This window comes from Panthera uncia, chromosome D4 (assembly GCF_023721935.1).
Source record: "Panthera uncia isolate 11264 chromosome D4, Puncia_PCG_1.0, whole genome shotgun sequence".
Classification (NCBI taxonomy): domain Eukaryota; kingdom Metazoa; phylum Chordata; class Mammalia; order Carnivora; family Felidae; genus Panthera; species Panthera uncia.
In genome coordinates, this window is record NC_064807.1 from 13,101,902 (window position 1) to 13,127,746 (window position 25,845).

At 40.0% G+C, this 25,845-nt stretch overlaps 1 protein-coding gene across 1 annotated transcript in view; it reads right to left on the reverse strand.

The window, feature by feature from the left end:
- The window catches only part of TRPM3 (transient receptor potential cation channel subfamily M member 3), a 252,426-nt gene that overhangs the window by 215,427 nt on the left and 11,154 nt on the right, over positions 1 to 25,845 (reverse strand). Inside the window, exons 4-6 of the mRNA XM_049632685.1 lie at positions 21,084 to 21,297; positions 17,286 to 17,410; positions 2,986 to 3,157 (exon numbers count right to left, since the gene is read on the reverse strand). Coding sequence (XP_049488642.1) covers positions 2,986 to 3,157; positions 17,286 to 17,410; positions 21,084 to 21,297 — 511 coding nt within the window. The remainder of the gene's footprint in view (positions 1 to 2,985; positions 3,158 to 17,285; positions 17,411 to 21,083; positions 21,298 to 25,845) is intronic.

Here is a 25,845-nt window from a genome sequence, read left to right on the forward strand (position 1 = left end):
CGAGTTGCTGTTCTCAAGTGTTGACCAGGCATGGACTGCAATAAAGCTTTGTATTCTTATTTCCACTCTTTCCTGTTATAACCTGGTCAACTTTCCCCCTTGTTAGTCCTGTTCTGGAGGCTTCTGTGTTCTCAGGGGGCACTTGGCTGCTAACTGAATCAAGGCCTCAAGCTCCTTCTCTCCTTCAGGGAGCAATGGGTCACTCCTTAAGCTCTAAACACTTTTCTGCTCCTTCCATGCTTTGTGGTGTAAATGCAGTAAAGAGAGAAAAAGATTCATGAGTCGCTCACTTGGAGGGCGACCTGCAATCATGGTTTGCCTGGCACTTGGGGGACCCAGGGACATGGGACTTTCAATGGTAAATCTAAGACAGTCTCAGGCAGCTGAGATAAGCTGATCACTCTCACAACGAAGTTTAGGGACAGAGCTGCTGTAAAGCTAACTCGTGGTACTTTTCACTACAGCTCATGGGCAAATTGCTGACCCAGAGCCTTTTTATTTCCTGTGACCTCAGAGATCTCCCCTGGGTGTCTTTAACTTCCTCTTCCCATTTGATTATTTTCACTGAATGAAAGCCTGTGGGTTTCTACAAATCCTCAAATACAGTTCCCAAAGAAGGGAGGAAAATTCTGTTTATAAATTATGATAATTCCAATAACCATCTGGCTCCCCCTGTCTCCCCACCTTGTTCCAGTTTACTGTCACTTAACCCACTTTGGGGTCACATCTCCTACTGAAGACGTAATCCTGTGTGTGGACTTGAAGCCGTTCAGGAGTCTCTAGCCTGCTTCTCTGACCTTGTCCTGAGCTTGGTACCTGGGTACATGCTTCTCCCCTCCTTTGAATGGGCCCCTACTTGTCAATGTTTCTGTGTGCTGCTTCCTGCGTTGGTAATCCACCAAGGGTCCACGCTCCCTATAAATGGCACGAGGCACATGCAGAGGGTCCTGACTCCTCCAGCATCCCTAACATCATGACCAGCCTTGGCCTGCTCTTTGACTCCATGCTGCTGGGCTCTGCTCCTCATTGAGTCCAGGTCACAGTACAGGAGCCCCTCTGGGCCTCTCCGGCAGGGTCATCCACACATACAGCACCTCTGTGAGCTTTCGAGAAAGGTGCCCTTCTAGGCACATAAATTACAAAAAGGTGTTCCCTCTAGGATTACTAATCAGAAAAAAAGGTCTCCTTTCCTTGGGCAGCGTGTAAGGTGCAGAGCTTGGCAAACAGAGCCTTAGCTGGGTTTTAACTTCCCCTGGCATCCCCTTAGTTGAGTATGTACTTTATATAGCCGCATACCTAGCTCTCCTCCTAACTACTGACTAACCGGCCTGGCTGCCACCAGGTCCTGGCACAATGACGTGCTTTGTCTGTCTGAACAGATTTTGCCTCATTGCTGAGCACTGAACCTGACTCTGAATTTGCTCTTTGTCTGTCGTGCTCCCATCCTGCATCTTTCGGGCCACTCCCATCTAGGGGCTCATTCTTAACCTGACGGTGTATAAAAACTAATGCTTAAGCCTATCAACATCTAAACAGATACCATTGATAAGACAACATTTGCCCTTCCTATCAACTATCCTAATACAATCCAGTTTTAGTATCACAAAACCTACTACCCATTGGTTATAGTGCTTTATTACATTTGGTCTCCATGGGTTTCTGAATTGATTCAAGTCTTTTCTATCCTTTTCTTTTTCCAAAAGATGTTGATCTTGGGATAATGCTGCTTCCTCTTTCCAAAGACAGTTGGGGATTCTTAGATAGAAGACAGTTTCCTAATACAGTGTGGACTTCAGGCCTACCCCAAAATGTACGATTCCAGACTCCTCTGTGAAAAAGATCAAAGTGTGAAACCTGGCTGCTTCAACAGGAGTAACACCTAAAAGGTGGAACCAGAAAAGAGAAGTATGAGAAAGAGAGAGGGTGAACATCCCAGTTCTGGGAGGAAGGTGGTTCTGGCGAAGAAAAGCCATCCTGGACAGATGCAGAGCAAAAAACGGAGAGGAGAACAGCCGTTTGGACAAGCTGAAACACTTCACACTGAGCTTTTGGAAACTTATCCAGCCAAAGAGAATCTTTTGCTATTTGGAACTGCAGGCTTTGAAAGTTGAAGCGATTAGATCCAAGTCTCCCTCGTGGGACCTACGATTACCCTGAAGCTTGAGCCTGCCCGGAATCCTCCTCAAGCATTACTTTGTGGGAACAAACTGAACTTTATTTTGTGAGGAGGGATGGTACCCTCTGTTACTTTTAAATGGAAGCTGCTTCACAACTTGGGGAGCACTGCTGTCTCCACGATGGTACCTTTCCATAGCTAACTGTGGGCACAATAACATGTGAATACTTAAGAGATAATTTTAGTGCAACCACCAGATATGTATTATGTGGTGCACATACGTATGCACATATATATAACTACATATACTTTTAAAGATGAATAAATGCATACATCAAATTAAGATACCAAATGAAAGTTCATGAAGATGGTTACACAAGATACTTTTGTTTACAGAACATCAGTTGCCTTGAAATGCCTTTCTACAGGCATAGTGGAGATCAAAACCTGTGTGTATGTATATATACCTGTGTGGTGTGTGTGTGTGTATATAAAATACTTTAGCCACCAAAAATAGCTTAATAAATAGAAACAACTTCTCTAGGGTGCCTTTTCTCCTTAAAGTACAGTGTAAAGGATGTAGGACAAGTCTGGAAAGGGAAGTGTATCAGCATGCATACACCCCAGAGTGGGTTGAGTTGTTCACGCCTGACAAACGTCCACTCATCCTGTGACCACACGTCTTATGCGTCTAGTCTTCTCCTCCAGATGACTTCCTCGGGTTCTAACCACTGGCCCAGCAGACACATAATGATCTGCATTTGAAACTTGCTCAAGTTTTTATAACATTGCCACAAGGTGTACTTTGAGTTGCTCACTTTCAGCATGCTTCGTAGGAGGCGCAACAGTGGGAAGGGTAGCCTACTTACTTGTGTTTATCTTCTGGAGAGAAATATGCTTTTCCAGTTGTCTCCTTAGCTTCACCTCGGCTCCGTATTTGCCAGTGGTGCCATTGTCGGCCAGAATGAAGTGAGAATGCATGCTGTTGAGCACAGTGAGCTTGCTCATGGGGTTGGACATGGTCTGATATGGCCGCACAACCTGCAGGGTTTCAAAAGGAAGAGGAGGAAGTCAGAGAACAAAAGGGCAAAATATGAAAAGGAGAACCAGACAGAGAGGAGACAGAGAGAGAAGGAAAAATCAATTCTTTGGTACGGTGAAAATATTAGCACGGTGAGTAGAAGCAAGTGTTACAGTCAGTGTTCCCCAGTCCAAGCAAGATTATAAAGAATAACGTATGTATTTATATGCCGAATTTATACAGAAAACAGAGTTTGTGCTCTCGTTGGGCTCAAAAACTGCCATGTGAATGATGGTTTCATGTTGACGTCGATCTTTTGTCTGCTGATGAACCACAAATAATTTTAACATTTAGTAATTTTGGTTTTTTTCTTTCTCTTTTACACAATGCCCATATTTTTTTTAATGTTTATTTTTTTTTTATTTTGGGAGAGAGAGAGAGAGGAAGAGAGTGAGAAGGGAAGGGACAGAGAGAGAGAGGAAGAGAGAGAATCCCTAGCAGGCTCTGTGTTATCAGCACAGAGCCTGACTTGGGACTTGAACTCACAAATCATGAGATCATGACCTGAGCCCAAATCAGGAGTTGGACACTTAACCAACTGAGCCATCCAGGGGCCCCACATGACGTCCATACTCTTAATCGGCACAGCAGAGCAATCATGGTTCTGGAGTATGGGAGGCGGGGTGGGGTTCTCTTTCTGTCAAGCCCATTCAGTAATCTGAAGGTCTGTTCAGTCAAAAATCAACACTGTTCTTATTAGACACCTTATCTAAGTGGAAACGTTGACTATCAAATACCTGTCTCATGAAATGGATATGCATCAAAGTGTTCATCTCTGTCTTTTTTTGTGGTTGCATTATTTTAATTTTGTGGCGAATTATATTACCTAAAACAGTCATTCTTAGGGTGGTCTTTCATATTTTTGATATGAAAAGAAGAGCAAAACCTATCGTGAGTTTTAGTTGCCAGATCTCGTGGCTTTACGTACATCATCTATATTCCTTGCAACAATACCGCATGACGCTGTTCTGCTGAACTTGTAGATGGAGAAACAGCAATGGAGGTAAAATAGGTTCTTCAAGAGTGTATTACACACAAACCCAGAATTTACACCCAGGTCTGATTCCAAAATCTATGCTTACTATGTGTACTCCCCTTCCCCCCACTGCTTAGACACAATGGAGACAAGATGATGTTTTGGAAATCTCCTAAAATATTTAGGTAGAGACTTCGTTCAAGACTATAAAATGGAACATTGGACAAGCACACTATTGCACAGACCCAGTATAGTTATCCCTGTACTAAATCATCAGAATTGACAGAATAGAGATAAATGCTACAGGGTTTTTATTTCCTGCCTTTGTGCACTGTGTACGTTAATTACGGAGTTGAGATGCTCTTGTTAATGTTTAGTATGTAATAACTCACCATGAAAAGCTGTAGTAAGATTGAGTAGTTTGTTAAAGAAATTACAAAGTGATTTAGCAAGGACAGTCTTTAATAGTAAAGATCTCATAAAAGTCATTTTTTAGATCTTGATGCTGATTTCAAAATCCATTTCTATGTGCCTGGCAAACAGAATCTACTCAATAAATAGTGAATGAATGAACAGGAAAACTTGAGACAGGCATGCTTTTGTTCAAAATTAGAAAAAAGAAAGAACCCTGTTTTCTGAATTGTTTGGGAATTGATCTAATCTAAATTTAAAATGTGTAATTTTAAGCTTTTGAAATATCCTTCATTCCTTTTAATATATGTCTTATTTGTTAATGTAGCATTAATATAACATAAATTCATAGCTTCATTTTAGTTGACTCTTAATGATAAAGGAAACTCATAACTTTTTGATTATTGTTTCCAGTAATGGATGGGACTTTTTTTTCCTGTAACCGAACAGCATTCAATTACTCCTTTGTCTACATGAGCGAATGAAAGTCCCCAAAATACAGAGAGAGTGGTGTGCTAACTCCATCCTGAGTTCTTCATCACTGGAAGAGTGGGTCGCTTGTGGTTGAAATTCCCATTTTGTTGTTACTCATTTGTGATCATAAAACATTCATTCTACAGCACAGTTCAAGTTAATAAATATTAATGCTTTGTTGAAAGAGGCTTAGCAGACGGACTTTCTCCTATTCTTAAAGTGCCTCTGCATTGAACCTTTGGGCAAAAGAAAATGCTGTAGTTACTGTTCTCTCTTTTCCAACAGCAGGTCTCCAAGGCACCATGCCAAGAAGGAGGAAGACCCAAAGAATTTCCTTGAGAGGCAGGGGACAGCAGATTTTCTAGAGGTTAAACTATGCATGATAGTGAATTCCAGACACTTGTTCTAGGTGAGACATGAGAATACATTTTCTAATTCCTGGGAACTAATTAAGGACCATCAGTGAACATCAAATTTTTGAATGAATAAAGTAGTGAAAATAATTCTGAGTCAAGTGACATAACCACAAACTGAGAAGAGAACACCAATAAATCATCTAACTATACTCTGTATGTATGTTTCCTTCACTACAGGATTCTAAGGACAGTGATGCTTCAGTCTTCTGAATTTTGACCTTCTTTCCTGGTGAAACATGGTGTACCAGCTCTTTGGGAATACTGTCCATTTGAATCAGTCATGGTTAGAGGGTCAAATTTCCAGCATCACTCATCAATTTTAACTTCTTTGTCTAACTCCTCTCCATTTCATTTGATCTTGTATGAAGGTAAGTTAGAGGTGCGCATATATCGGTAGAGATTTTGTCTGCTGTTTAACAGGGGATATACATCTGAAAAATAACTAAATGCCCTAATTTATTTTCCTGTCATCACTGGAGGAAGATCTGCTGAACCCTGGAAAACTCAGAACATATGAGCCATGGAAATCCGTTTCAGTCCCCTTCGTTCTGCCAAGTGGCTGTGTGAATCCGAGGCACACGTTTTTAATCTGTAAAAGGGAAATGATAAAAACCACTTACCTCTTGGGGGTTAGATGAGATTTGAGGTGCAAAGTACCTGGCACCTTGCCTGGTTCCTGGCAGGCAATATATAAATGTGAATTCTTTCTCAAGCTCGGCTTTATTTTACCAACTATACTAGCGAACAAAATGACAGACAAATCACACCGTCTCTTGTTTTACGCAAGGGATTTAAATCAATCAATAGAAATAAAGGAAAAAATTAGCAGTCAGTTGGCAAAACACACAAAGTGTTTTCTACTTTGTCACCTCCTCTCAGGCCACTTCAGAGGGTGATGCTCTGGAATTGTTTGTGGGTTAACTGCAAAGGTGGAAACGACTTCCCAAATACTTCAGAAGAGGAATGTGTCTTGGCCTAACTTGCCTACAAAATCCACTTAATATTCTTCATAACAAACATACCAGCAGTCTATTCTTATTTGAGTTACAATTTGCATATCTACAAAAGATTTGCTGATCTTCCTGTTATGTTTCTCAAATAGGAAAATAATAACGTCTTTGTGCCACAGATGAATTCTTCCCTCTGACAACATTTTGGAGGTAACACATCCATTTTTATTGTTAAAGGCTCATAGAAAAGGATTTTTTTGGAAAGTGTGTGTGTGCATGTGTGTGTGTGTGTGCGTGTGTGTGCATGAGAGTGCATAACAAGAACAAATGTGACATGTTCATGACTTGTAGACAGACTTGTAGGCTCTAGCTTATTTTTCAGCCAGTGTTTTCTCAGAGAATCAAGCCCTAATGCCTATACATAATGGACCACCTCTCCTAAGAATATAGGATGGTCCAGGTTATGTACCATCTTTGAGAGAATTAAGAAAAGAGTCAATCAAACAATTTTCTGTGTTTATATTTCAGGTGAGGAACCTGGGAGGAGAAAGGCTGAATGACATCACAAAGGCCTACATATAAAGGGGTCTTGCATGATTGGTAAATACAGGACTATGTATACCCAGAAGGGAAATTTGCTTAAAAATGGATTTTAGATACTTTGCACTCTTTGGGTATCATGGGCCAGGATACCTCTAAGTGATAACATTTTGCCCCTCTTTCTTGTCCCCCAAGGGTAGATGAGAGAATTCTTCACTCTTTAATACATTGTATACCACTGTGTATTGGCTGATTGGTAAAATTCTGGTTCCAAGGCCTCTGTGTACCTTGACTCTGAAAGAGAAGCCATGAAGTGGAAGGTGTGTAAGAAGTTAAGGAAGGTGAAGGCCCTTTATGTCATGCGCTTGTCATTATCAATGCCAGGAGAGGAACGCTCCAGAGGCGTCATGGAAAATCTGAACATTCTTTATGGGTGGGTGTCAGCGTGCTGCATTTCTTATCCCTGGATGGGCTTAAGTAGATCATTTTGGAGCTGATCTAAGATACCTGCTTGAGTTTTCCTAGCTATTTTCACATGTGTTCTGGTCTCACTCAGGAGTACTCAGTGGGAAGTTAGGAGATGGAGGTTCTAGTTCCTTCCAGTTACTAATGTGTGGCCTTGGGCAACAAGTCTTTCAACTCATTCATTCCTTTGTTTATTCACTCGTTAAGAATGTCTTGAGGAAATGTATGTGATGACTATTGGGCTGGCTTGAGGAAACATATAATCCTGCATCTAGGTAATGTCTCTCACTAAGTGTTCAAATTATACATATTGAAAGAAACTTTTTGGTTGGTAGTTTGTCATAAAATAGAGGGTTTGACTATAATTTCTGAGGGCTTTCTACCTGTAGGATTGAGTCTGGACAGCCTGTGTTGAAAAGTACATTTGCTTCTTCCAAGTGAGTACAGAAAACTGACACAAAGGTGGTCCACTCATGTCCTGGGGTCTCTTTTCTTTGGTGGCCCTTTCCACAATGCAAGAACAGGGTGCTCATCTGCAGCTCCTTTCCCGAACAGAACTGACTTGAGCTAAACTGGATTTTTGAGTCATCAATCACAGGCCTTGGGCAATCCCTGAACTTACAATCTGGTGAGGTATGTATCAACATGCCCCTGCCAAGTAGCAGGCTAAGGGACGTGTGGCACATTGAATCAGCCTTTCCCTCCTAACAGCACTGTGATTTCACATTAGGCAGGAAGAAAAGTAGCGTTCATTGACCGTTTATTATATGTTAGGTACTGTGATAGACACCTTCTCATAGATTAATCCATTCCATGCTTATTTTATAGGCAAAACTATAGATGTTCAGAGAGGTAAAGTCTCTTGGCCCAAATGTGCCCCACTAACACCCTTCCTCTGACTCTATGCAGCATGTAGAACTTATGCTCCTGTGCAGGCCAGGAGGCATTTAGAGGGAAGATGGAAGGCCCAGCCTGATTTTAAGTTCATAAAGGATATTCTGATTGGTTTTGCTGGACATTTCTGCCAGTGGCTCAGCTGAGCGCTAAAATCCTTCTGACAGCTGATGAGATGATTTCCAGATGGGTCACCTAGAACTGCATAGCATGTAGGGGTCAGGAGAAGCACTAGCAGGCAGCGAGATGGGGTCTGTGCTTTGGAGAAAGGAAATAAAGGGGTGGGGCAAGGTTCTCTTAGGATCAGGCCTGAGTCTCTGGGAGGGATGAGGGGATACTGTTGAGACATGGGCAGCAGCCTCTGTGTCAGAGATAAAGGAACAGGGGGGCTGGGAGGATGAGATGAAAAACAAATAAAGGAAGGCACTGTGTATCCTCAAATCATAGCGAGGTCTGCACTCACAGGGACACTGGGCTCATTATTTCCTATTCAGCCAGCCCGGCGGTAAGTCTAGGGATAAAGCAGAGTCATATGAAACCCAGATGCTGCCTCCAGCCCAGCAATCCAAACAAGAAACCATCAAACCCAGGGATCTATCCCGAAGAGGGCCCAGATACCTCATCTGCATATTTCCTACCAAAATCCACGGGATGCGCAATTACATCGTTCCACAGCATTTTGCAAACATGTCCCTCAACTCATGGGCTTGCAGAGGGTTACAGTGTCCTCATTACAGGCTTTCTGTTCTAATGGGCTCACTTCCCTTTGCCCTGTCCTGAGGGGAGCCATGGACGATCCACATGAAGAGCCTACTAGCAGTGGGAAAATGACCTTGAGTTCTAAAAGGGGTTACTTGCTTGAGAAGTCACCACGTGTCAGTGGGATGATTTTAATATATGTTAAAAAATTCTCTGAAAATCTTCCCTTTTGGTCTGTGGTGGATTCAGTGACTCACTTCTAAGAAATAGAATAAAACAGAAGTGATGGTGTATGACTGGTGAAACTAGGTCATAAAAGGGTTCCTTTCAGCTCTCCTGGATCATTTACTCTGGGGGAAGCCAGCTGCCATAATAAAGCTGCCTTCTAGAGAGGTCCACATGGTGGGAAACTCCTACCAACAGCCATGTGAGTGAACCATCTTGGAAGAAGGTACCATTTTCCCATTCGATCCTTTACATGATGCAGCCCCAACTGATATCTTGACTGTGACCTTAAGGGAGGCCCACACCAGAACCACACAGATAAGCTGTTGATACATTCCTGACCCACAGAAACCATGAGACAAGAAATGTTGTTTTAAGCTATTAAGTTTTGGGGTAATTTGTTACACAGCACTAGACAACACCATAGCATATTAATGTTATGTTGAGACTTCAAAACGTATTCTCTCCTCTCTATTCTGGAATCACTGGTGCATCGTAATTTCATGACCTCTAGAGCCCCCCTGCATCTTTCCAGGGCTCCAGTCAGCTTTGGGGCTGTGGAGGGGCTGCCATCCTCCACTGTCTCAGTGTACCTGTCTGACTCCTCACACCATCTTTTCTCACTGGGAAGATGGTCTGACTCCCTCACCTACACAACAGCTAGTTGGGTGACCCTACACAGGTTGTTACCCTCTGCATCTCAGAGTCTCCATATGGAAATGGAGATTAATGATGAATATAACCACCTCAGCGGGGGTACTGTAAAGATTAAATGAGATCTAAAACACATATATGCATTCAAATAAATGATTGCTATGATCATGGAGAAGTCAGACTGCATCGTAGGAAAGGATGTGGTCTTGGGAGCTGGATGGCCAAGGCTGAAATACCAGCTATGTGACTTATTAGTCATGTAAGATTGGACAAGTTACTTAATCGTTTTGTGTTTAGTTTTATCATCAGTGATACGGAAGGATGAGAGTGATGCTAAAAGCAACAACTTCTGAATGCCATTATAAGAATTAAATGGTCATCTGTGATGGGTGCTGACATTTTTAAGCTCAACAAAAGTGGTGCTTTTATGAGAATTGTTGTTGTTATTATTATTATTATTATTATTATTATTATTATTATTATTTCATGGATAAATGCTAAACGTCCAGGCTGACACTTTAATATCCTGTCACCAACCCTTTGCTTACATACTCTTTTCCTTCTTCTTCATTTACAAGGATGCAGATGGCTCCTCTTCCCTTTAGCTCTGGACCATCATCTTGGGGCTGATCGAGGACATATTTCCTCAATTATATTCCCACTACCTTTATTTTCTCCCCTACCATCAACACATAAACAGACTCAAGTCTCTCCCTCCTTGAAGAAAAAAATCTCACAAATAATGGCTCCCTTCAGCTACTCATATCACTTCTCATCAGAGCTAAACTTTGAGAAGGTTAGTTTCCGTTGGCTGTCTCTACTTCTTCCCCTTCTCCCTCTTCGACCCAGTGACTTGAGACCAGCCCCTTCATCGTTCTTCGGAAACAGTTTTGACTGGTGATGCCAGTGACATCTGTTTTGATGAACTGTATGAACATTTCCAAGTCCTCATCCTCCTCACCTCTCAACTGTACCTGACATTGCCCTTCACTCTATCCTCCTGGAGCACACTTTTCCCTTGGCTTTCATAACAGCCTCTGGTTTTGCTTCTACCTCTCAGCCCTTCTTTTGGTTTCCCTCTGCCTAACCATTAAATATTGGACACCACCAGGATCCAGGTGTAGGCCCTCCTTTCCTTTACTCTACATACACTCCCTTGGTGATCTCATTCACCACAATGGCTTTAATTTTCATCTATATGCAGGTGCCACTTGAGTCTTGAGGGTATAGCCAGATCTTGCTTCTGCGACTCCACCTCATACTGGAGGTTACTGTCCTGCTGGACATTTTCACATAGATATCTCAAAGCAACTTTGAAATCAGCACATCCAAATCCAAGCTCAACATTGTCATCACTGAAACAGCAGTTCCTATGTCAGTGAATGTAGCCTAGAATCTGAACATGGTCCATGATTAGCTAGCGTTAGCTCCTATATAACTGCAACACACTTGGCTGAGTCTCCTTGTCTCTGAACTTCTCTTCTCGAATCCTCTCGATACATCTTATATAACCTAGTCCTAGAAGTCCAATAAATTCCATGTGAGAACCACTACTGGAAGGTTTTCCTAGCTCACAATTTGAAATCCTGTTTGGTTTGCCTGAGAAATAGGTGACAAATGCACTATTAAACCTCAGTTTTGAGGGCCTGAAATATAGAGATGGCATCAAAACAACACTTTCCAATTAAATATAAGAACTGTTAAAGGTTATAAAATCCTGAGAATAAATATATACTTCAGGGGGAAATAGAAGATATCATTGAAAGTCATGATAATCTAATAACCACATAAGATGATGTGTTGGAAATCTTCCCAAATACAATTTTATCCGCAAGTTAAAATGAAAAGTGCTTTTTCTTACAATCATGGCTAGATTTTTAATTTGGCATGTATTTTGTTAATCTAGATTTGAGAAAAGACAAATTACAAATGATTCACAAACTGTTCAATTACCTGAAACAATTCTGGTCAGACTGTTTTCTAAAGTAAGGAAATATAAGGCTAAAATGAGTCATGGAAAAATCGTAATTCAATGGAAATTCTTTCCTGACTTTATACTGGGGATATTTTCATTATCTGTTCAGATAGAAATTCTCTAGGGACAAAAAAAATAGTTCTGGTCATTCTTGTAGTTTATTTTTGAGTCCAATTTACAGGCATAAGATAGTTGCCAGTATCTCAACTAATAATAAAAACATCATTAAATATTTTCTTATAGATCACTTGGCATACTATTAGTTAATGCACCTGGGTGGCTCAGTCGGTTGAGCATCCAACTTCAGCTCAGGTCATGATCTCACAGTTCATGAGTTCGAGCCTCACATTGGGCATTGCTGTTGTCAGCACAGAGCCTACCCCAGATCCTCTGTACCCTTCTCTCTGCCCCTCCCCTGCTTGTGCTCTCTAAAAAATAAATGAATATGTATTTTAAAAAAAAGAGTATGGGCTTTGGAGACAGTAACTCTTACTTAGTTTTCTTACATAATGATACATACCTCATAAGCCTAAGCTATGCAATCACAGAGAGTTCAAACAGGAGCTCAATAAGTTCTAAGTACTACTATTATGATTATGCTCATACAGACTGTATAAATATAGAGCAAGTATTTTTGGAGTCCACTTTAAGATGATGAAATCAACCCTTACAGAGTTTAAGTCACACGTCAATGCCTCACCTTCACACCAAATATCATATTAGTGACCGATAAGAAACAAACAAACAAAAATTCAATCTCTAATTTTGAGTAACTTTTACCAAAATTGGGGAAGAGGAGGTCTGTAGGAGAATTATAATCATGGATATGACATTATGGGTGAAGTTAGTCATGGAAGACATCTGGTGGAGGTGAGCCTTGAGCTTAGTTTGACTCAAGAGTAGATTATGGGTTGTAATAAAAGAATGGGGCAGTAGGAATCATATGGAGAAATGACAGAGTAGTGAAACTTAATAGCTGAACAATATTCACTTTCACATTTAAAGGCAGGGTAAAAAATTATTACTGTCTACAATATTTGTAGCCTTATTGCTCATCAAATTCTGTTGTTTTGATCTATTAATTGGAGGTTTGGTTAAATAGAAGATATTTAAACTTGAAGAATCAAGGGTAGTTCATTCCTCAGTTGGGTGGACCATGCACCTCTCAAAAGGGTTACAGAAAGACTTGTTCTCATTCCATTCTTCTTTGCTCCCATATCCAACACATAGAAGCTTTATCATTCACCTCCCACCTTAACTTGCTACATAAGAAAATAGTTTTATATTTAGATGCTTGGTTAAAAAATGCCCTCATTATAGTTACTAAAGTATAATCAAGCTTGGGGGCCTGTATGGAGATGAAACCGTGGTAAAGCTGTGAACTAGGTAAGATTTATCATTATATTTTTTTTTCTGTAATGTCAATTTTCCTTGTAGCCTGAATTTCATCATGCCCAATCCATCTTCATGGTCTGAGCACCTCCTACATGTGAGGCTCTAAGTTGAGCTGTGAGAATCCGAAGCTAATGCCCTGTATCTTCAAAGTCTAACCTAAAATCTAGCCAAGAGATCAGACGTGAAGCGAGGTAGATGCTTAAGAATATCTGGAAGCAGACCTAAAGGCAAGTTAATCTTTCTTCTTTATGTTAAGGGCTAGTCTTTGCCTTTATAGTGCCATTCCAAAGGGGTAATCAATGCTAAGATGAATAGTAAGTGCCTTGTCTACAACTTGGATCACTAGAATATCCATAGAACTACTTGAGTGTTCAGCTTCTCAAAGTGCTCATCTGAGGGCCAGCCCCACAGAAATAAAAAGATCTATATTTTCTCTCTGTCTGGAAATAAACCTACTGTAATAAAATATTCGGCATATGAAGTAGAGCCTTTCTTTTATCCTATTTTTATTTCATATAAGTTTCCTAGATTTCCCTTGAAAATTATTTTGTGCCACCTCAACCTTATTCTGAAATCTACACACAGACTAGGACAAAAATACAAATCATTTTTTTTTAAATGAGTGCATTTTGATAGAATTCTGAAGTGGTAAAGATTTTTAATAATGTGTTAGTATTTTTCCCTCTGATACCTGGTGTCTGATGCTAAAAGGTTTATTTTCTTGATGTTTATTATATGTAGTTTTTGCTATATATGATGAAAGGAAAAGGACAGAAGGCAGTAAATTAAGCTAAGCTATGGAAATTCTTATAACTACTTAAGAAGCTTATCGGACAAGACTTCTACTTCAATGATTTTGGGGGGACATTTCACAAGTGACCACTAACTAATACTTTATTCAAATACTTCTTTTTAGGACAACCTGGCACCATATTCCTTTTTAATCATAACATTAGAAGAGTAAACACATACAAATTTCCCTCAAACTGTGTCATAAATCAGGTACACCAAGAGCAGCATTTATGGTCTGAGTAATTTATAATGTGAAAAACAAATTCGATTACTGTTCAAGACCCTGAGAAAGCCTATGCATATTCCAACTCCCCAATTTTGAGGGGGAGGGTGGGAATATACAGAATGATTGAAATTCAATAGACTTTGGTCAAAGATAGTAAGAAACTAAAATTCACTGTTTTTCCTGTGTTCTTTATGATCTGTCAATGTCAATCCTTTTCTTGATGGTCTCTGCAGGGTTCACCTGGATCTGTGTGAGCCACGGTGTGCCTCTTTCAGGCCCCTGTGAGCAGGAAGAATGAATGTGCACATTTTACTGAACATGAGTGACTCCTACTGTCCTCTGGGGTCAAGGCTATTTTTTCACTGGGAAGTCAGACAGTGCAACTCAGCCTCACTGGCTTAGGCATGTGTAAGTTCCTATTGGCGTAACACTGGGAAGAAATATGGGGAGAAAGAAAGTAAGTTAAAAGGAGGAGCATAAGAAGAGGTGAAATCAGAGGAAAAGAACGCAAATTGGAAGAAGATGAATCAGGGGTCATTTCTCCAACCATGCAAGGCAAGTAAATGCAAAGCAAGTACTATCTTTCTGCACTCATATAGAATTTACAAGACACACAAAATGACACAAAAAGGCAGTGGGCAAATGTTTAGGCAACTGAGGTAATTATTTGGTTACTCTATCTTGAATAAAGAAATAAGCAGCTGTTTATTCATAGTTCATCTGAGTAAGAAAGTTCCAAAATGGTTCCCCCCCTCCTCAAAAATTGAATAATAGTAACTCAGGTTTACACTAAGACGTCCTGAAGCAATGGACATTTAAAAATGACTTCTGAATCATCACATTTTAAATAATTAATTCATTTGTTAACAAAATGCACTATTAAGTACTTTTGGTACCAGGGGTGCTTCAGCGTATTCGAATTCTCTAAGAAATATATTTGCTCTAGTTCATAAGCAACTTCAAAGCCAGCTTGGAATCTGAGGCAAGGATTAACTCAAGTATATTTCATCAAAGACTAGTTGCAGATACTCTGAAAAAAATTACTAACGCTTGTTTTTCTGGTCAGTTCTGCCTACATACCACTTTGGAAATTGCTGCTTGAGATACTCAAAGCATGTGTGTTGTAAAACAGCCAGTAAGTTTTAGTTAAGAGAATAATACACTGATAAAACTAGGACCTCATTTCTTACCCTCTGTTTTTAGTAAATTAGTGTTTCTACATGTAATTTGGTAGCATTGATATGGACACCTCTTATCACGTAAAGGTTCTGAAGGATGTAAAGAGTGTTTGTCTACTGTATTTCATGATGTTTGATTTTTTTTATTCAAAGTATTTTGCATTGCATTAAAAATTGTGTATGTTTGATTTCACTCTTATGTGGAATTTAAGAAACAAAACAGATAAAAATAGAGGAAGGGAAGGAAAAATTAAATAAGAAAAAAACAGAGAGGGAAGCAAACCTTAAGAGACTCTTAACTGTAGAGAACAAACTGAGGGTTGCTGGAGGGGAGGTGGGTAGGGGGATGGGCTAAATGGCAGATGGGCATTAAGAAAGGCACTTGTTGTGATGAGCACTGGGTGTTACATGTAAGTGATGAATAACTAAATTCTACTCCTGACACCAATATTACACTATGTTAACTAACTTGAATTTAAATAAAAATTTGGAAGAAAAAAATTACACATGTTGTGTTACATTAAATAAGATGCTTTCAGGAGTGCCTGAGTGGCTCAGTTAGTTAAGCGTCCGACTTCAGCTCAGGTCATGATCTCATGGTTTGTGGGTTCAAGCCCTGCATCGGGTTCTGTGCTGACAGCTCAGAGCCTGGAGCCTGCTTCAGATTCTGTGTCTCCCTCTCTCTCTGCCCCTCCCCCGATCATGTTCTGTCTCTATCTCTCAAAAATAAATTAAAATGTTAAAAAAAATGTTAAATAAGATGGTTTCAGTGCACAATAGAAGAAGCAATTTAAGACCCATCAATTCTCAACCTCTTTGATTTTTTTTGGCGCAGATACTTGGAAAAAAACTACTTAGCACATGTGTTACACTTCATGGCAGGCCTTCATTAGGAAGGGAAGACTATATTGATCTGATGTAGAGGTGCAATGACCAATAGTTTATTGTAAAAATTATCAGTGGAAAAAGCAGTGAATAAAGTATGGCAATTAGAGTTTAAGCACAATTCCTATCAGTGGCATTTTGAGAAGAGTTATATAAGAGAAAGTCTGGTGGTTAGTAGGAGAGAAAACCCTCTCAGGGAGTTTGTGGATAATCTGTTTGTGGTAAACAAAACAAAAACAAGACCCTAGAAGAAATGGAAGTAAGATGATGACTCAGAAAAAGTAAGATAAATTCTCTCTGGCAAAACCCTTTGACTGATCAGTCAATGTGTGGCTCTGGACCTGAGAAAAGGAAAGAGAGGTTGGCACCTTGCAGAGTATGGTCAAGGGTTTATGAGTAGTTTCCAAAAGGAAGATCTAGAATGATGCTGTGCACACTCCCTGCACAAGCAGGGAAGCCACAGCTTGAATGGAAAGCATCTTCCTCTGTGGCTTTCCTGGGCTAGTGGAAGGGTACTCAAATAATAAAGAAGCTGGAGACTTGGGGCGAGAGGGTCCCCATTTAATACTGTAGTCAATGAACTCATGCTGTTCTATGTTACCTGGTGTTAATTCATCTTAACTGGACTGTGTCAAGAGAACTAGCAAGGTTTGATGGGTGAGGAAAGACCACTGCTTGATTCAAACCAAGAGGATAGTTAATAAATCTTACTTCAGACCTGTTTTGATCATAAGAATTGACATTGGAGTTTACAAAGACAGATTTTGGAAAATACATGGTCTTGTAGTAAACTACTCCTAACATGAATTTCATTGTGGGAGGTGTGGGCTAAGAGAATACTGTAATATGCATATTTTGAATTCTCATTTTATTTTGCTCTTTTGATATCACCTTTAAGAAAAGTCACAGACAGGGGCAGTTTCTAGGACTTACATCTCTTCCAATGAGGTCCTCTTGGTTTTCCACTATTCCCCAGGGGGCGATGCCTATGGTACATATCTTCCCTCGAGACTTAGATGCATGGTCCTTCAGGGCATCCCCAACATGGCGAATAACACCTAAGAGGAAAAAGAGAAGTATTACTCTTTTTTTTTTAAAGCAATTACTCACCATTGTTCTAAAGGAAACTGTGATAAGGGTGGTTCACAAGGTTATACACAATGAATATAAAGTTTTGACACATTTCTACATGTGTTCAGAAGAGAACATAAATTTATGGCTTTAATGTCAGATACATTTGCAGGACTTGTATATGAACTCTAGCAATGCATTTCTTATTCTCCTTTAAATTCTTTTTTTCCTAAGAAAAAATTAGAAAGCATCCAATGTCAAAAAAAAAAAAGAGGGGTCCCTGGGTGGCTCAGTTGGTTAAGCATCTGACTTAGGCTCACGATATCATGGCTCGTGGGTTCGAGCCCTGCATTGGGCTCTGTGCTGACAGCTCAGAGCCTGGAGCCTCCTTGGGATTCTGTGTCTCCGTCTCTCTCTGCCCCTCCCCTGCTTGCACTCTGTCTCTCACTCAAAAATAAACAAACATTAAAAAAATAAAAGAAAAAGAAAGAAAGAAAGAAAAAATTGAATACAGTTCTTTAAACTTAGGGAATCTTTTTCTTGTTCTATAAGCATAATGATGTTAGTATGACTAAGAACCAGTGCCATGAGTACATCCTATAAAAAAGCACCATGCTTAATATTATATTAACTTTATACCAGAGTTTGTGTATGAGTTAGGGTCATTCAAATAGAGTAGTTACTTAGCTCAGATTTTGTTAACCTTTATTTCATCTTCTTATTTATCGACATATAAGGTGGAGACCCTACTTACAAAGAAAACCTTGGCATATTACGTGGAAAATTTATGTTGAAAATATGTAAATACAGCTTTTTAGCTTCATCAATGAAAGTGTTTTCCTCTCCTGTCATAAATGACTTTCCACATCACTGTGGCCTTCCTCACTGTAGTTAAACTGAAAAAAATCAGTTTACAAGACGGTACGGAACCTCTCTCTTATCTGTTAATAAAGATAAATTGCATTTAAAAAAGATGCAACTTCTAATCTGTTAACCTCCCTCTCAAATAATCATTTTTTTATAGACGATATAAAATATCTTTTCTAAGAAAAGTTATTTCCACTTATCAAAATTCCACCTATTCCTCAAGGAAAAATCCACACCTAGTGCCATCTCCTATGTGAAAGTTCAATTGGATTTGATTTTTTCCTCCCTTTGAACAGGATTGCAGTTTGCATATCTCAAACAGTGCTGTATGTTACCTAACATATTCTTCCGAGATTCACAATCCCACATGAGGCTGTCTCCTCTAAGGGCAAAACTCCTTGCAGGGAAGGTTGGGGGGGGGGGGTCAGTGTCTTACTTCATCTTTGTATGCCTCACGTGCTAGCACAGAGTAAGGGTTCTTTTTTTTTTTTTTAATTTTTTGTAACGTTTATTTATTTTTGAGACCGAGAGAGACAGAGCATGAACAGGGGAGGGGCAGAGAGAGAGGGAGACACAGAATCTGAAACAGGCTCCAGGCTCTGAGCTGTCAGCACAGAGCCCGATGCGGGGCTCGAACTCACGGACCGTGAGATCATGACCTGAGCCGAAGTCAGACGCTTAACCGACCAAGCCACCCAGGCGCCCCACACAGAGTAAGGGTTCTAATACTGCATGAAACTGTCAAAATGCACCAGGAAATTTAATCATGAGAGAGGACACATTTATGTGAATCACTCCATTCTGAAATATTCAGAAGATCAAACAGAAATACCCTCCTTTAAAAAAAAAAATCAACTAAAACCGTGTAAATAACACTAATCCATGTTGGGATATGCTGGCGTGTTGATAAGAATACAATTTCACTTCGTAGCTTATCTAGGGATCTTCTAAAATAGAGTACCGGTGAAGAAAAACAAATGTAAGAGTCAAGCTGTGAATATCAGTATTCATTGTGTTTCCCTATTTGCATGCAAAACTCCTTTCAGGGCCCATCCTGGACAAGAAGTTTAACTTCCTATGCCCTCCATCAGCCACAATTCTATTGCCGTTTAGGTAATCTGAGATGCCATCATTAGAACTTCACTTTGGGTATTGGATTGAACACTAGCCTGGAGTGAGGCAGAGATGAATTCTTTGGTTTATTACAGAATTCATGCTGTAACTTCTTTTGATACGGGGTGCATTTCATAAAGGAAGAAAAGTAATAAACAGTGCTCTGAGTTCCCAGAAACAGAAGATTGTTAAGAGTTTCTTTGGGACCTTTAGAAACCTTTGAGTGGGTGTGTATATGAGGTGCAGATTATGCCAGGAAAGCAAAACACTGAATAATCACAAGTGAACGATGCCAGCTAAGCTGAATGAAAGCAGGAGCCTAAGGCCTGAACAGCCACCAAAAGCTAATTGCTTTGTAGATACTTGATTACTACAAAACAAACAGCAAAGAGCTGACACAGAGCATTCTAAGATCATGTCAGTTTACAGACTGAGTCAGGATTTCACGTAACAATGAGGAGCGGGGCCATGTGCAGAGTTCACTGCTGAAATGTGCCTACAGGGTTGTAGGCTGAGCCTTCACAAGTTCTAGGTATTGAGGAGAATTCTGAGTGCAGGTCTTGGTCACATATCACCCAAGCTGCGAACAAATGAGTAAATAATATTGAGATGAATTCGTTGGTCCAGGGTTATGTTCAGACTGTTCCACAACTCCACATTGCACGGAGCCTGGAAATAAGTCTGAGTGAACATGCTACACTATAACTTGTGTACTTCCAATGGGCACTTCTGGGGAAGTGTGTCAGGCTGGGGAAATATGTCTGAGCAATTTACAGGCATCCATTCCATGATCGGCTCCACATTAATAATGTGCTGCATGTAAGCGCTTAAAGGTTTGGGAGAATTGATTTGACAGCCTACCTGTATCACAATACAGAGAAACTCATTTGGCAGGTAGAAAAAATTGCCTGGAATTCAGAGTGTGATGTGTCTTCTATTGGAGTTGATTTAATAAACTATTTAAAAAATTTTGTTTAATGTTTATTTATTTTTGAGAGACAGAGTGTGAGTGAGGGAGGGGCAGAGAGAGAGAGGGAGACACAGACTCCCAAGCAGGCTCCAGGCTCTGAGCTGTCAACACAGAGCCCATTGCAGGGCTCGAACCCATGAATCGTGAGATCATGACCTGAGCCAAAGACGGACGTTTAATGACTGAGCCACCCAGGTGTCCCTTAATAAACTATTTTAAATAATAAACACACAATACTCCAGATGTTGCTGTCACAATTTATGTCCCTGATAAAATGGGCATTTTGCAAAATTTAGAGCTATGTGCACCAGACTTAAAATTACTTAAAGATCAGACACAGAGCTTCCAAGTTTAGAGCAAAAGTTATTCTTTGAAATATTACTGGATACTTAATTGGCAGTTTGAGGTACTGAAAATATCCTGTGAAATTCCATTAGTCATGTTTACAAATTCTGGATAGTCAAGTATTAAATAGCCCAACCTGCTTCCCAGGTGTAAGTAATTCTTCTTGGTTGAAAACTAACTGTATGGTTATCGTGTGGGTTAAGGGAGGGCAGAAGAATCTGTGAGACGAGGGAGAACCAGTGAACGTGGACACATGGGGAAGAGAGATAGCTGTGGGAATGTCAACATTGTTAGCCCTAGGAGAAAACGATCTTAGGTACAACATTCTCATGGCCTTAGGTTGCCTCTGTCTGACTTCCAGTTACCTGTGTTAACCCCTCCAGTGAATATCCACGCGCCGGTTGTCATGGCCGCTTTGATGAGACCTTTTCCAAAGACTTGCTTGAGTTTTGGCTGGAGTTCAAAGTTCTGCAGGCCCCCGTGCACAGAGATGAGAAGCTTGGGAAGCTCCAGCTGCCATTCCTTGGTCATCAGGTGTAGGAGGAGATCAGGTTTCGTATCGAAGGATACTCGCACGTACTAGAACAAGAGTGGCCACCGATTAGGGAGACAGGGCAGGGCTGGCTGCTGGGGCTTATCCTTCCCGATTGCAAGGATAGGTGTAGCACGAGAAGAAAACATCTCCTAAAACAGCTGATTTTTGAAAAGAGGCAAATCATTTTCTTTACCACGAGAGTCTTCGTTAGGTGAAGGCATTTGCCACTTTTAAAGGTGTTCTTGAAATTGTGACTTATTACAGACTTTAAAATTGTTCGATTTTCTAAAATGCACTGTGAGCCCAGCTTTGCCCAGTTATGCCACCTGGACGTAGATATAGATGTTTCTGCGACCCTGTCACTTTGAGAGGTTTTGAGAAATTCTGCAGTTCTACATCATGTAATAAGAATTTTAAAATAAGGCAATAGCTATCTTTATTTAATTTACAAAAACTGAATACCAAACATTTATCTTTTAAAGAAGACAAGTGACGAAAGACGTGCCCATCGTTCTTGTAGAATAATCTTAAAAAATGAAAGTGTATATCAGATTTCAAGGTGTTAGCAGATGCAACTGGAAATAAGTGATACTAAGTATACATAAAGGAAATGCTATAAATACACACAATGAAAAACATCTATATAATCATATACATGCTCATTTAGATCTCAGTTTAATTATATAAGGATTTCCATCTTTAGCTGGAAACAACTGAAATACCGGGCAAATACATTTGAAAGCCTTTTGAAATGCATTGCTGAGAGGGCATTTAAAGAGCAAACATCCAGATTCCTAAAACAGAGTAGAAGCTGGGTCCTCAGGAGACAAGGAAGGACCAAAGCAGGCTTTGGACTTGAGGGTTTCTCAATTCTGCAAAACGGCACCTGCTTTCCTGGCATCATGCAGGATGGATGAGTCTAATGGGCCACCCCAGGTAAGCTGGGACACTGTTTCAAAGGGCTCCACTCTCAAGTGTAAGGAGGAAAAAAGTAAGAAAGTCTGATGTACAGAAGAAGACAGCAAGGAAGCCTGCCTGCTTCTACCTTGTTTCTGAGTGGATGGGGAAAAAATTCCTCTCTGATTATTTATAAACAAGGGGGGCTCTCAGGACCCCTGGGTGACTCAGTTGGTTAAGTCTTGGACTTCAGCTCAGGTCATGATCTCACAGTTCATGAGTTCGAGCCCTGTGTCAGGCTCTGTGCTGACAGCTCAGAACCTGGAGCCTGCTTGGGATTCTGTGTCTCCTTCTCTCTCTGTCCCTCCCCCTCTCATTCTCTCTCCCTCTCTCTCTGTCTCTCAAAAATAAAATAAACATAAAAAAAAATAAACAAGGCCCCCCCCCCCTTCACACAGACTTTGATCCACAATGACGCTATCAGTGTGGTTTGAAAAACACCAGACTATTTAATTTGAAATGGTTCTGGCTGGGCAGTGGTTCCAGATAACAGGAAGAAGCAAATGCAGATCGTTTGTGGAGGAATGCATGCTCAATCCAGTGCTCAGATAGTTCCCATTGGAAAATAAGCATGTCGTAGTAAAAAATAAATAAATAAATGAAATGTATTGCACAAGGAAATGAAGCAGTATGAGTGAGGACCAAAAAAAATAACAGGTAGCAGAGTAAGATCCTCAAAGATATTGAAATATTCATAGAATATAAGATAGCTATCTTTAATATATTAAAAACCTGAATGAGATTATCGAAGGCATCAATGAGGAACAACAGACTATAAGACCAATACATTTGAAAAAGAATCAAAAACAACTTCTAGAAATAAAAATGCAATAATTTAAATGAAAAATACAATGGAAAAGTTAAGCTACAGATTAGACACACTAATGATAGATCCAGAGAAATAAGCCAGATGCAGCCTTAAGAGACAAAGGAATTGAAAACAGAAGCAACATTGAAAACCTTGGAACAGAGCATCTGAATTCTAGATGGAAATAAAAGAGACAGGGAAGAACCAACCCTTGAACAGATACTGGCTGGGAAATTTTCAGAAATGTTGAAAGATACACATTCTCAGATCGGGGAACGTCAATGAATCCCAAGCAGAATAAACAAAAACAAACCCCACTCAGCAACACCTCACAGGGAACACCAAAAGAAGGGAGGAAAAATTCAAAAGCCACTAGAAAATAAGACAAACCACCTACAAGGAAACAGTCATTTTAAGGCAGAAGGTCTACTCCTCAACAGCAAAAATGTGTGCCACAAGCCAGTGCCTTCAATGTGCCAAGAGAAATTATCTGTCAGTGTAAAATTCTATATTCAGCGAAAATATCTTTCAAAGATGAGAGCAAATTATAGACATTTTCAGACTACCCAAACTGAGCATTTATCTCCGGCAGACTTCACTGAAGGAAGTTTTAAGATATATACAGCAGGGAGAAATTACATGATCCCGCATGGACGATCTGGGATACAAGAAAGAATGGCAAACAAAAAAATTAGCAAATACACTGTAAATCTAAAAAAGCATTGCCTGTATAATATAAAATGATGATAATATCTAACGTGTGGTGGGAAGGGAAAGAGCTAAAGCAGTGGATATTACAGCATATACGTGAGTTGGGAGCAATCAGCATTAAAGCATTCTAAACTCTGTATGTCCCGTGGGAGAGAAAAGAAAGGTACCGACTAACTTCGGAAATTGTTAAGTATTCACCTTGAAGTAGTAGAACCACGAAAAGAGCAGACGTGCATGCAATGCAAACATATGCTTTTAGATGTATAAGTAAAGAAAGTTATACAGGAGATGACAATTTATCACAAAATTTTTGGATCTAAGAGCCCCCGCTGTTGCAAAAAAAAAAAAAAAGTTCAAATTATGTCAATGCTTTTGTTAAAGCCTATTTTAAATATATTTAACTGAAACAAGAGGCAAAGTAGCTGAAAACATGAAAGCAGCTTGACAAAATAAACTGCATCATCCAGAAATACCAAGGAGCTAAAGTTTCCTACGTACCAATACCAGAAATCCAAAGACGTGTTGGGATCTAATGAGCTGGTTTTATATTGATTTAATCTATGTAGCAAAAACCAATTCCGGAACAGAAAGAGTAAAGGTTGGCAATTTTAGCTAAATACATTAGACCAAGAGAATTGTAACTAGAGTTTACAATGTGTGAATTGGTGTAGTTTACACACAAGCTTTCCTGCAGAGGATAAGACCTTTCTGAGATCTAACAACAGAAATTTTCAGTAACAACAGGCATGCATTTTGGTGCCACACAAGGAGCTTTGGGGCTGAAGGGTGGGTATTGGAGTGGTAGATGCAAACACAGTGTTTCTTAGACAAAGGCTATGTTATTGTTTCTCTATTATTACATTTATTAGCTCACTGAGTGACTCTGTGAAAAATATCTAGATAACAAATGCTATAAGATCAAAGAATAAAGTGCTTTCTGTCCCCATGCACTGAATCTATGCCACTTGAGTAGTTAAAATTTGGCAGCTCTGCTGAATTGAATTTATGTCATTTTGACTAATTCCAGAAAGGGGTGTTTAGTGAAATAAATTAGGACTGGGACTCACAAGGCTTCCCAACTAGACAAACCAAAAATGCTTAGTGTGGGAGATGATAAAAAATTGCTTTTTTAAATTACTGTTCTCTTATTCATCCTCTTACACTTTAAAAAAAAGAGAAAAAAAAAGAACCTCATAAAAGTGACCAAAAAATCTACTGAATGTATTAAAATTCCTTTTGAATTAGCCTAGTATTTTTCCCAGTTAAGGAAAGCTTGCTCATGATCACAGAGCTCTTGTTAATCTGGTAAATGCTCTAGTAGGGAATGAACGACCTTGAATCACCTTGTCCCCTGCTCTGTCTTACAGATGGGGAAACAGAGGCACTAGGTGTCTTGTCTGAGAAAACAAACAAAAACCCTAAACCCAAAACCAAGACCCTTGTATATTTACTACACTCCTGCAACATACATTATTTCACAGACTCCTCCCAGTAATGACGAGGTTGGTATCATCCACATTTCACTGATGGGGAACAGAAAGGATCCATCAGGTTCAACCAATAGTAAGTGGTAATGATAGGGTCCATAGCCCAGGTCTGCTGATGCCAGAGTCCTTGCTCTTGACCTCAAAGTAAAAGTGCCCTTTCCACCTTCCGTCTCCTTTTGCTTTACCTATAAGCAGTCTCAAAGTTCTAAAGATCCGTTTCTGAAATGAATGTTTTCAGCCAGGGCTTTCCCTCTATTCCTTCAGTTGCCACTTTAGGAATACATTCTCCTTACTAGGATGTCAGTTTGGATTATGCCAACAGCCTCCAAACGGCTTCTCTAACCCCACGTCCTCAACAAGACACCGACAGAGATCTTTCTACAATTCCTTTTTGATCACACTATTTTTCAGTTCAAATTGTTACATTATATATAAACTCTAATTCTGCCTGTCATGATCCCCCACAATTTAGCTTGACCCCACCTAGAGGTGTTCCCCACTTCTCTCTGCATTTGGCTAATGCTGTTCCCTAAATCCTAGAAACCCAGTTCCTCTCTTTGTCATCTACAGAAATCATTCCCATCTTTCAAAGGCTTTTACTTACTTTTCCTAAGAATGCAAGCTCATGT